Source organism: Carya illinoinensis, chromosome 2 (genome assembly GCF_018687715.1).
Source record: "Carya illinoinensis cultivar Pawnee chromosome 2, C.illinoinensisPawnee_v1, whole genome shotgun sequence".
Classification (NCBI taxonomy): Eukaryota; Viridiplantae; Streptophyta; class Magnoliopsida; order Fagales; family Juglandaceae; genus Carya; species Carya illinoinensis.
In genome coordinates this window covers 32,854,307-32,867,787 of record NC_056753.1, presented here as the reverse complement: position 1 = coordinate 32,867,787, position 13,481 = coordinate 32,854,307, and the positions used below count along the sequence as shown (strand labels likewise).

The 13,481-nt window shown below is 36.1% G+C and overlaps 2 protein-coding genes across 2 annotated transcripts; one reads left to right on the top strand and one right to left on the bottom strand.

Moving 5' to 3' along the window:
- The first annotated feature begins 5,565 nt into the window (after window positions 1-5,565).
- LOC122301053 (mitochondrial arginine transporter BAC2-like) lies at window positions 5,566-9,341 on the top strand. The gene is made up of 2 exons (XM_043112124.1): window positions 5,566-6,315; window positions 8,380-9,341. The coding sequence occupies exons 1-2, from the start codon at window positions 6,082-6,084 to the stop codon at window positions 9,070-9,072; spliced, it is 927 nt and encodes a 308-aa protein (XP_042968058.1). The 5' UTR covers window positions 5,566-6,081; the 3' UTR covers window positions 9,073-9,341.
- Window positions 9,342-11,175: 1,834 nt separating this feature from the next.
- Window positions 11,176-12,586, bottom strand: LOC122301052 (pyridoxal 5'-phosphate synthase-like subunit PDX1.2). The gene has a single exon (XM_043112123.1). It carries the CDS (start codon window positions 12,579-12,581, stop codon window positions 11,448-11,450), a length of 1,134 nt encoding a protein of 377 aa, XP_042968057.1. The 5' UTR covers window positions 12,582-12,586; the 3' UTR covers window positions 11,176-11,447.
- Window positions 12,587-13,481: the final 895 nt, after the last annotated feature.

Genomic DNA, 13,481 nt, shown 5'->3' with positions numbered 1-13,481 from the left:
TAAATTATACTCTGTCGTGTCTGCATAAATAAATAATTTTTTTGATAAGTAAACAGTAGAATTAATAACAATAGGCAAAGCCCAAGTAACAAGAGATCTGCATAAATAAATAATGATCTTTAGCCGATCCATGAATCATATGTATGCAATTATAACTTTCAAATATGTAACAATCTTAAGGAAAGTTAATTATTAAATTCTTCAGAATTCTTCTGCTTGAAAGAGGTTCTAATTTTGGAGTTAAAAAACTCTCTTTGTACGAAATAATATGTTTCTACCTATTTATCACCTATTACCAACGCGTGCTTATCTAGTTATGGAGTGTTTGGTTTTTTTTCTTGATATGCGAATGTTACTTATAAAAAAAAAAGAAAAGAATAGTTTTCTCATATTCTTCACACTGGTAAATATGGGTTGTTCTATTTTACTCTCGGATTTTCCCAATCATGCCTTGTACAGCCGTAGAACCATGTGTCTTTTTATGAGTGTGCCCGTGATTATTAGGATCTAGTGGTAACTTTGTGCATCGTTGAGCTGCTTTTGTAGCTGAATATCTTGAATATGTGTATATTGTACCGTCTTAGAAGAACCATATCAACATAGTTTTAGCTACCTCATCCTGTTTATATTCTCTCTAGATAGAATTGGAGGTTTCTGGGGTGTTTCCTCCCTAGATATTGTACATTGGATGCAACTATTTTGTTACTCAAGCAGATTATTGTTTATAGGCACTCTGTATCAATTTTGCCTTGACATTATGTGGTTTGGATTCTAGCCCTTACTCTGTTCTTCGATTCTAGCCCTTACTCTATATCCGAGGCATTTAGGGATATGCTTAGGCTGCCTTTGGTGAAATTTGTAACATAATCAGGTAGTGTTGTTTGATCTTTTTTGATGATATCATTTTCACAACATAGTTTCATCTGCTGTCTACAGGTTGATAAGGCCAATATTCAGAAGAAAAAGGAAGAGGAAAAGGTAATACATCCGTTATGTTATGTAGGTCTGTATCACGCTCCCTTTATTGTTTTACAAGATTCTAAATTCGATTCAATTGATATGATGAGTAGGCACTTAAGGAGCTGAGGGCTAAGGCACAGAAGGGACCCATTGGAGGTGCTGGGCTTAAGAAAAGCGGGAAGAAATGAGGGGTTTAAGACCGAAATTGGGGACTCCTATTAAATTTTCCAGCTTGTAACAATTATTACCATGATGATTATATCCATATGATGTGATCTAGCAGCTTTCTTAATCTATTACTGTACTTTCGGAGTCTTCTTTATTTGATACTAAGTTTTCATGCGTGTGAATTGTGATTTGAATTGTGATATATGCATGCCTATTTCCTAAACTCACTTCTCTGTGCCTTCTGATCTTTAATGGTTAACTCAGTTCAGCAATGCGCTTCCATTGTTACCGGCCCAGATAATCAATCTAGTAAGTGATAATTACTAGATCACTCTTTAGGATTTTTCAATTATAATAGATCTAGGACTCAACTAACAAATTAGACTTGAATCAAAACACGCTTCTAGCATCAATGGTACTCGTAACGTGATATGGCTGTAGTTCCTTTGTGGAAAACAAACTTCAAGAGGCAACTTCTACCAACCACTAACGACAATTCAAGCGGCAACATTAATTACTGAGAATTATACCCAAACATGACTTGTGAAATTCAAAACGCAAGAACTAGAATAGAGAAAAGAAAAGAAAAGAGAGTATTCTTGAGGTTATACTATTGATTATTATTATTTTATATAACATATAATTAAGTTAAACTTATAAGTCTTTTACTTGTTCTAACACATGTTTCTATGTTTTCTCAATTTATGTTCTTTTATTATGACACTATAAATTGATACTGATCTTTCTCTTTTCTTAGAAAAATTTTGTAAATCTTATCATATCATAGTCAACATAGAAAGAAAACAAAGTATAACACACATATTGTTGATGCTGTAAAAATTGCACAACAGGCTCGAATGGGAGAAAGAGTCATTCTTAGTCCACTGAGGTGATCCGGGCTTCGAACAGCATGGCCTGGTGTCCTCGACAGTGGTCCAGTGATGCACGTAAACTCATGGTGGCAAAAGAGAAATTAGAACAGAGAAAATAAAGAAATGAATATACATATTTACGTAATTCGGCATGTGTCTACATTATCAGACATTTGATGAGGAGAAATGTATTATAATATTTTTATTTATAGTCTCTCATGACTTCTCATCTCTCAATATACAAGAAAATATATAGATACATTTATTAGAGAAGAACACAATTCTATGTCTAGAGATTGAAAGTGGAGTTGAAAAAGAAGAAGGAAAAAAAAAATAAAAAATAAATAAAAAAGGAGGACAAGAAGAAGACCTAGAGAGCCCCTTTTAAGATGAGAGTTATATCCGTCTGGACCGTCTCCCATCACTTTTCCTGCTAGTCCCATCTCCTCTGCACCCTCTCCCCCATGCTTTCCTGACACCATGCATGTGTCCAGCCCACCACATATACTTCATCCATCATCTTATTTATTTTTGTCCTCTAACACCCAACTAGATGGTTTGGGTTGGTCCTCAGGCTCTGGAGTTTTTTCTCCTCACAAACACACGCGTATATATAAATAACATATATATATATACACACATATAAATAAGAGAGTGAGCTAGAGAGAGTAACAAAAAAAGAGCGGAGGATTTTAAAGGAGCTGCCTTTAAAATTAAAATTGAATTTTAATATTAAATTCAATTTTAGTTTTCTGGAATCAATTGTCCCTGACTCCCTATTTTGTAAAGTATAGAACACAAATTTCAGAACGCTAGTGTTTTTGAAACCCTGACATTTTCTGTCCTTTTGCTTTACAAGAGGACCACTTACACGTGAGCTACTCGCTTTTCAATCTCCTTTAAATATGTCACGCCTTGTCCGGCAATGACTTTTTTGTCAAACTATATATATATATTGATATTGATATTGTCATATTGATATATATATCACTGGTTATAAAGATGTGTGGTACATGCGGAAATATTAGCCGATCTTTGGACCGGTATGAAATAAGTATAATTTCTATAACAAACTGGTGGCCAATATAGCATATTTCAACCGTACTAGTCAATACAGTACAAAATTGGTTTAAATGACACGTAAAAGTACAAATAATTTTTTGATTTATCAACCAAATGGTTTTTTCAGAAAAAAAAAAGAAGTATTTATATAACCAGGAAAAGTTGATGAAATTTGTCTTCCTTTTCCAGCACATTGCCTTCCTGCCACAAACTATTTATCTATTCCATCACTTTCTGGTTTTTGCACGTGTCACGTTTGTCTTGATTTGATATGCATACACACACGACAACCTCAAATTTCTATTTGATTCTTTGTGCCTTCAGTCTCTATTTTTTTTGTTTATTTGTTATGATTCAACATCTAGTTAAAGAAATTTAGCGTCTATTTGGTATTTTTGTCATTTATTTTATTTATTTATTTTTCTTTTCACCTTTAACATGGGGATTCGAATCTATCAGTTTTGGACCACCACCAAAGTTGCACATGACACACCACTGCATTTATCCATTATTCCGAAAGAGATCTGTCGAATCCTCTCCACTCAACTATTGAGAGATTACTCTCCTTTTCACTCTATTAAAAATAGGGAGACGAAGTTGAGTTTACAATGGCATGTACCATGATCCCTTCCTTTTAACGTCTAATTAACCATACTTTGTCGCAATAAGATATAGTGTTGGATGATAAGGCAGCACTCTTTGCACAAGTTGGGGCCTGAGTCAGAATGCAGCCTGAGTCAGATTGCAGACACAACCTCTCCTCAAACAATGGAGGTGAGGTCACGGCTGCCGAACAAATGTGTTTGCGTTTTGCACCCAACCCCTTCTTTTGAAAAGAGATTCCCAACTTCTCAAGTCAAAATCTTTGATCTGTGCCTACCGCTCGTGTTCCCCATTGTCTCCAACCTTTCCACGAAGAGAGAGTTTATGATGAGGACGACCTCATGATCTGCCTTCCCATTTGCTCTCTCATCCTTCCAAGCATTTTGGACGTGTAAAACCAGAAACAAAACACTCTTCTGTCTTTTTATGATCATAGCTGAGAAATCCAAGATCAGACAAGAGGAAATGCACAAGTTCCATCTACAAATAAAGCTCAACAAGAAAGTGAAGGTGGTGTTTCGATACACGAGACAGTGTTTTGACATTAACTGTAGAAGTGACCAAAAATTGAGTTATGTCATGATGTTTTTGGGACAGCGAATCAACCCATCTGAGGAAGAGTAGTAATAAATGGATAAGACTCGGATTATTCCTCTTAGATTCTCTTGCCACTGAGATGATTCGTGCCTGAAATTTTATGCAGAAGTTAATGACTAGAACGATGAGGAAAAGCTTGTCTCAGACTCTCAAAGTAGAGTGAGCGTATATTCCGCTGTCCTCAAAAACAAATGACGACATGACGTTCTGTCTCAAACTATCATGTGTAACAAATTCGACAAAAATAAAGAAGAGCATGTCTGTAGTGCATGCCCCCACGTTAAGGTGGTTTTTTTTTTTTTTTTTTAATAAAAAAAAAACTTCAAACAAGTCATCAATCTCTCGGACAGACAAATGGGCATATTTTCTTGCATCATTCCACACTGAGGTGAATCATAAGTCTAGAAAAGAAGAGGTAGTTTAACACTAGGCTCAATGCACTAAAGACACAGAGCCAACGTGCGGTGCATCTAATTGGTCCATAGCCCGTGGACATCTATTTCTCTTGAGAAACTTTCGATAGGCATCTATTTATCTACTGTATAGATAACATTTCATCCATTTTGTTGATTTCAAAAGATTTAATTTATAAAATTATGTCATTTAAAGATTGTGTGATCGAAGTCAGCTTACAAATTATATTATTTACCTTATTAAGAATAATTAATTGAAAATAATTATTAGATAATTTAAAAATTTTTCATCACTTCATTAACTTAAGAGTGAACCTATTAATAGAACTCACTTAAAATTAGACCTATTAAATTAGAAAAATTATACTCATCATCTCCACATCATACTTGGTTTTTTGATTTTTTTCTTAGTAAATGTGTGGTGTATTGATGATGATTAGAAAACTTCATTTAGTTTAACAAGAATAAAACAAAAATCAAAAATGAAAAATCAAAAATCAAGTATGTGTATAGAATAGGGATGATGTGTAGAAAGGTTCATTAAATTAACACGCAATTAATAAAAATATGAAAAATTTTATTTATCATCTACACACACTACACACCACATTTTTTTATATTACTAAGTATATTATATATAGATGATGAGCAGAATAATTAAATTAGTTTAAGAAGAAAAAAATAAAAATAAGTGTAGTGTGTGTTATGTGTAAATAATGAGCAGTAAAATTCTAAAAATATTTTATATAAGTAAATCTATAAATGAACCTTGTTTGATGCGTTAAGGTAGATTCCTTTTGTACATTTATTTTCATGGAATCGTTTATATTAAATTAACTCACATCTCCCATAATCCAAGATATAAGACACCCATCAATTCCATTCAATTCCAACTAAAACGGGACCGAACTCCCAATAATTAGCCTCTTCCAAGGCACTTGCAACGAAATAGCGACAAGGTGGCTTTTGTTTGCTTCCTCTGTTCAAACCGACGAGAAATATAAACCTCGTAGCCCTGCAAATTCTAGGAGTTGGGTTGTTCCTTTGCTTCTGTTTTCTTTCTTTCTTTCTTTCTTCGCTATTAAAGAACAGAGGCAAATCGAGAGAAAAGCAGGAAGAAATTCAGAAATAGAAGGGACTGGATAAGATTGGTTTCTGGTATTTGGCAAGGGAGAAAAGAGCGGAACATTGGAATTCTTTTCATTCTTGCAAGGAATGAACTAAAAGGTCGATCTAGGTAGAGAGAGTGAGATTGAGATAACAAAAGAGATTTCTTGTACTAGAAATCCTTGAACAGCCACGCAACCTCAGATCACTAATCTGATCCGTGCAAGCAAAAGGGAGCACAAGATTTGATTTCTTGGCATCAAGAAGTCAAAAAGTTGTCGTATTTGTGCAAGAATATCATGGATTTCGCACCAGAGTTTCTTGCAAGCAGTTTGGGCAGAGAATTTGTGGCTGGAGGCTTAGGAGGTGTTGCCGGAATAATATCTGGTTATCCGCTCGACACTCTCCGTGTACGCCAACAGCACTCTAATGCGGGTTCTGCCTTTGGCATCCTTCGCAATGTCGTAGCCAAGGAAGGGCCTGCGGCACTCTACAGAGGCATGGGTGCGCCATTGGCATCTATCACTTTTCAGGTATTTCCTTTCGGCTTTCGTTGCTCATTTTCTTGTTTTATTTATCATTTTTCAATTCCTCTTTTCGGTTTTCTTTCGATGATCACAAGGTAGGCACGATCCTCCATGTCGTAGATATCATTGTAGCGTTGCTGTAACTTTAAGGTACTCACATGGAGGATCGGCCACCCGATTTCTTTGAACCTCACCGATATTTGGCCACCCGTTTTCCCAACCAAGTATAGCTTATCAACCTTGTTTGGATCTAAAGATTTCTTGGTTCTTAATTCTGAGATTCTGCTTTGTCATTTGGAAGAAGTTTTACTGCTAACTGTGGTGTTTGAAAAGTATTACCAATTTGCTCTCAAAATATCGTTGATGTGACGTTGTTTTTTATATCTACCACGAATGATGAGACTGCCTTCTTTTTCCTTTTCGGGTGATGCCACCCACAGAGGTTCTCACAGAGAATCATGACGGCAATTTTCGTTTTTTTTTTTTTTATAAAATATTTTTTTAAACATTTTAAATATTTAAAAAAAATAATAAAAAAATCACAAATGTATTAAAATATATTTTTTAATCATTAAAAAAAATACAAACACATAATTTATTAGACTTCATTTGATTATGCAGTTGATGAGGTGAGATATTTAAGTTAAACAAAATATTATTATAATATAATATTTTAATATTAATTTTATTTAAAAATTTAAAAAAATTATAATAATTTTATGAAACGAAACAATTTAATTTTATATTTTTTTAATAAATTTGGTAGGTGTAACAATATTTTCTTATCCTTATAGTCGAGTCACTATCAGGAATCTGGCTGCCTCCAACAACCAGTCCTCCGTATCTCTTATCAATATTACGCATGTGATAAGCGCCTCCTCTGGTCCACTGGTCTTCTATGTATCTTTCATTTCTCGGTAATCTCCAAGGACCAAGTATTACTTTGTCTTCTACGTATTTGGGGACCCCAAGTTTGATTTTGTGGTGGCTACTCCTCTGGGACCCCATGCCTGGCTGGCTCAACACGAAATAAACAATTATATTCTTTCAAATTGGTTTTTCTTTGAGACCAGAAAAGATGCTGCCATCGATATTGATTCAATGAATACAGTACTGGTCAGCACACAAATACTCCGTGTTTGTACTTCTATTAGTTGGAGAATGTTCCAAAAAAATGAGATTTGAAATGAAAATATTTTATAAATAGTGATAAGATGATTTATAAATAATAATGAGATAATTTTAGTTAAGTATTTTTTTAATTTTGAAAAATAAGAAAGAAAAATTGAATAAAAAATATTATAAAGTTAAGATATTGTTAAAATATAATTTTTTAATATTATTTTTGTTTTAAAATTTTTTAAATTATTTTTTACTTTTTGTTTGAAAATTTAAAAAAATTATAATAATTAGTTTAAAAAATTGCAATAATTAGCTTGAAAGTGTTTATTTTTGAATGATACAAGAAGATAAGATGAGATAGGATAGGATGAAAATGATTTCCAAACATGCCCTTAACCCAAATGCATTAAGATTTCGTGTGGTTAGGTAATTCAGATAAGATGAAATGAGATATTTTAAATAGTAGTAAGATTTTTTATTTAAGATGAGATAAAATAATTTGTAAAAGAAGTATATGTTCGGATAGTGAGATAAGATGATATAATTTTTATTTTTTGAGATTTGATAAAGATATGGATCCCACAGCTTGGAGAGGACTCGTTCGTTTGAGATTTTGCACTGTTTATTTATTATTTTGCACTGTTTAATGTCAATTTAGGTCAGTTTTGTACTGTTTACTATAAATTTTATACTATTTACTTACTGCTTATTTAAGTGAATATTTTCAAAACTTAGAGATGAAATATAAATGTTGAAATACTGTTTGATTAGCCAAGTGATCTCAGCCGTACAGCTCCAGATGTGATCTGGCTAACCAAACTGGACAATATAAATTATATAATCACATTATCTTAAAACAGCGATGGTTTTTGGTTTTGTGAAAATCATATTACCATTGTCTCCACGAATGGAGCCATACATGCTGACTATTCATTTTCCACTTTGCAGAATGCAATGGTTTTTCAGATCAATGCTGTCCTCTCTCGAGCATTCGACTCATCCCTTTCTGCTCAAGATCCTCCTTCCTACAAGGGTGTTGCTTTAGGAGGATTCTGCACTGGCGCTCTTCAGAGCCTACTGCTCACTCCTATAGAATTAGTCAAAATCCGACTTCAACTGCAGAATAACGTCTATGCGAAACTCCATCATGCAGATGCTCACAACGGCCCCATGAGCGTTGCCAAAAGCATATTCAAAGCAGAAGGTTTAAAGGGAATGTACCGAGGTCTAACCATAACTGTGCTGAGGGATGCGCCCGCTCATTGTTTGTACTTTTGGACATACGAGTATATGAGAGAGCAGCTTCACCCGGGCTGCAGAAAGAGCTGCCAAGAAAGCCTGCAAACAATGATGGTGGCAGGAGGGCTAGCAGGAGTTGCCAGCTGGGCTTGTTGCTACCCCCTGGATGTTGTAAAGACCAGGTTGCAAGCACAATCGCAATCCTCTCTGCCAAAATACAGTGGCATTGTTGATTGCTTCCGCAAGAGTGTAAGAGAAGAGGGATACAGGGTGCTCTGGCGAGGATTAGGAACTGCGGTTGCTAGGGCATTTATAGTGAATGGGGCTATATTTACTGCTTATGAGATGTCTCTGAGATGCCTGTTTAACAATGGAAGCCTCCAAGCAGAGAATGCAATTTAGGAAATACTCTTTTTCCCAATAAAGATGGTCACTCTTGGATTGAGATTCTGTAGTTAAAAAACATCGAGCTCACACACCATTTACTGTTTAATTGATGTTCTAGAGCTCACAATCATGTTTATCTATCTCTAAGTTTAGATCCTAGAATTCGAAAGAGGAGTCTAAGAGACCTAGTTTGGTCACCCTCTTTTGTTTATCAGCAAAACCTATGGGAACAGTTAAAGTTTGTACTATAGGTCATTATTATTGCAGCACTTCTTGACTGGTTTCTTCGTGGGTGTCGTATTATTTATTTTCCCAGAGTCCCTTCGACAAACCATACTCAGATATAGAGTTGCAAAACAAATATATATATATATATATATATATATATATAAATATATTAAAAAATTAACACATAATCATATGTAAGTCGAAATTTACAAATAATTCAATAAAATTTAATTAGTAGTGCTTTAGGTGAGCCAATAAAATTCAGTAAAATATCCATATAGAAATATTTTTGACGAGTACATATCCTTGTAGAAACATCACCTGTAAGATATATGCAATTTGATCAACTCAGTTTTTCTTACCACAGGTTGGCGAACTTTCACGGAAGCTGCTGTATCAGATACATAGATCAGTGAAGACTGAAGACAACAACATAAGACAAACATTAATGCCACATTATATGTATAAGAAAGGTATGTTCTTACATATTTTCAGTCTCCTCCAAACATTGGGTTCCAACCCCCAAACATACTATCAATGCATCAGGAGTGCTGCATCTGCAACATCTGCGGCCAGTCAAAATGCCTCCTGTAGTAAACTGTGCAACTAAAAACGTACCCATTTGCTTGGTTTGTGAAAAAGTCCAAAACCTTGTTTTCATAGACGTGTCAATCATCTTATAGATTTCATTGCCGGCGTCACAAATTGACTGAGGAGCCCGCTAAGATAAGTCCTCCCATGACATCGTTGCCAGGCCTTCCATTATACTCATAAATGCTTCTTTGAGTGACACCTCTCAGCTACCACTAGCTACCACCACTCACAGACCAAAAGTAGCGGGAATTTATGCTCACTAATCATCCATCTCATGAAGCAGGGTAGCAATCGTGACAATTAAATCCACCCAAATGGCTTCCAATATCTCGGCTTCAACAAAATACACAATATGGACCCTCACCATTACTGGAACCGGGACCAGGCTTGGGTCCATAGCCACTGTAACTGCAATCATCTGCTTCATTTGAGTGATCGACCTGTTTCTTGTAGTAACGTCATTACTATGATATCATGTTGGTGCATGCTCCTGCTTCTTTTGCATCGATCATTGTTGTCCCTCCTTGATGCAGAATTGGTTATTGTTGGAGCCAGTTTGGGTTTGGCTATACTAAACCCCCTACAGTGCCATTGTAGGGCCCTTGGTGTGAACCTTTTTTTTTTTTTAGATGGAATAGTGTTTGTGAACTTATCTGATGAAGAATTATGGAAAAGAAAGTGACAGGTAGGATAGGAGAAAAAAGGGACATTTAGCTTGCCCTGACCTTCATAAAATGGGATTGAGAGAGAATTTGCATAGGCTTCGAAAGAGCTTGAAGCCTAAAGCTAGTGACAATAAGAGATGTAGGAGGCTCTCTTCTCTTCCAAGATAAAGATCCTGATGTGATGGTCAGTTTGAATTTGTTTGCTGCTTTCTGAAATAAAGAAGAAATTACAAAAACAGAGGAATTTCCCTTTCGCATTCTTGCAGACGCAGAAGCCAGTACAGCCCCCTGATTACCACTTTCTTTGCATGCTAAAGTTATAACTGGAGCTGACAGAGTAGGAAAAAAAATAGATGGAAAAGAGCAACGGGAATAGGCAATCGAACAAAACGCATATGCATGAATTTTGTCGAGTACAATGTATTTCCAAAAACATAAGAATATCCATTTTAAGAAACATAATCTTATCATAACGATGCATTACAAGTGAAGTATGGGAACGTTGGCACCGACTAATACGTATTCTCCTCTCAAACTGAATTATACAAACCACTGAATTGTAAACAACAACTGGGTTCTTCATCCAGAAGTGACTATTTAGTTTATTGTGCAGATGCAAGTTGCCACAATATTGTTCTCGAGATTTCACGAATTTATTCAAGTTCCTTTTCTTTACTCCCACAAAATAAAATTCAACACGTACCATATTGAGATCATATTCATGGTAAAATGAGGATAACGACGAGACGGAACAGTTATATATATAGTCTTATACCATCTACACTATCATGTTGAAGAAGAAGAAAAGAAGAGTCCCCTACGCTCAACAACCTAATTTGACCTAAACGCAACCATATGCCTAATAACAGATAAGAGACAGACATTCCAGTGATTCTTGAACCATTAAGCACCTTCATTTGCAAACTGCTCGATCCTGTCCTCGCCGAGATTCATACCAGCCATGCTATCCTCCAACCCGCGGCTAGTCTCCACCAGCACATGTGGATCATTATAGTGCCTAACAGCTTGGATTATACCTCTGACACGCTTATAAGGGTCCGAATGCTCGAAAATCTCCGACCCTACGAACACGCCGTCGCAGCCCAATTGCATCATGAGCGCCGCATCCGCTGGAGTCACAATTCCTCCGGCCGCAAATTGCACCACTGGCAGCCTGCCCATTTGCTTGGTTTGCGCCACGAGATCATACGGCGCCGCTATCTTCTTCGAAAAGGCGAATACTTCATCTTCATCCATGTTATTCAAAATCCTTACCTCACCCATTATTGTTCTCAAGTTCTTCACAGTCTTTGCTATATTTCCAGATCCTGATAAATCCCCTTGAGTCCTAATCATCGCTGCCCCTTCTCTTATTCTCCTTAACACTTCCCCAAGATTCTGACACCCACAAACAAATGGGCAGCGAAAGTTATGCTTGTTAATGAAGTTTTCCTCGTCTGCAAGAGCAAGAGCTTCGCTCTCGTCGATGTAATCGACCCCAATGGATTCGAGGATCTGGGCTTCGACGAAATGACCGACACGGGCTCTGGCCATTACAGGGATCGAGACGGTGCGTTTGATTTCCTTGATCAGGGACGGGTCGGGCATACGGGAAATACCTCGGTGGGGAGGCTCCGACACAATAAGACAGCAAGCGCCGGCTTCTTCGGCGATCTTGGCTTGATCGGCATTTGTGACTTCGAGAATTGCCCCGCCGCGCAGCATCTGGGTTAATCCTGCTTTGAGCGAAAATGGGTTCTTCTTGGAATCAGTGATGGCGCTGCTGTTGTAGACCGTGACGGCGCCGTCTTCAGCCATTGCACTAGTGCTTGTGAATTTGTCTGGACAAAAGCAGAAACCAAAGAGGACGTAACCGATATAATGCGAAACACACGCTGCTGCTGAATTGGCTCGGAGGAGAATGTATATTGGAAGCGGGATGGAAGGTTGGTGTCTTCTGGTGATTTCGAGAAGTTTCGGTGAGGTGAGTCGGTGGATTACCAAAAGCGCAGAAACTTCTGGATTCCCTCCCAACATTAGAACAAACCAATAAAAAATTCATAAATTAATAATATTTTATTATTATATATAATTTAAATGAATAATCTAATATAAAATTAAATTCTGGGTGGGATAGAGAAAATATAAAAAGTGTGACATCAGACAAATCTTAATCAGAAATATTATAATATATTAAATATAGAAATAAATTAACATTGGACAATTCCTCGTGTCCCAAAACATAGATTTACAAGAAATCTACTAAATTGTTATAAAATTATAGAAAAGAGAGAGGCATAACGTATTATAAAACTTTTAAAAGAAGAGAGAAAGAGATAGAGTTCAAAAAGGTTATGAAACTTATGAATTTCTTAAAAAATTCAACGAAATATATAGGCGTACAAAGGGGACTATGCTTGCTCACTATGCTAGCACTATACTAGCACTATGCACTATGCATATGTCGGCCAACTCACTATGCTAATACTATAGTAGCACTATGCACTATACATATGTCGGCCAACTCACTATGCTGGTACTATGCTAGTACTATGCACTATACATTTGACGACTAGATAAATGTGGTCATACAATTCAATATAGTTTATAACACTTCTCTTTTGGATTACCATATTTAAAGAATATGCCTCGTTAAAACCTTGCCAAGGAAAAATCCTATGGGAAAAAACTAATGGCGAAGGAAAAAGAGTACAGTATTCATGTATATCGCCGAGTGCTTTAGGATTGTCTCATTAAAACCTTGCAAAGGAAAATCCAGTGAGATAAAACCTTAGCGAAGGAAAAAGAGTACAATCAGCACAAGTCTTCAAGACATTACTTCCTTTGAAAAGTGCATGATAACAGGTCTTCAAACCTCCGCATTCCAATGTTCTGCATAATCTTTTTAAATGTTGCAGTTGGTAATACTTTAGTGAA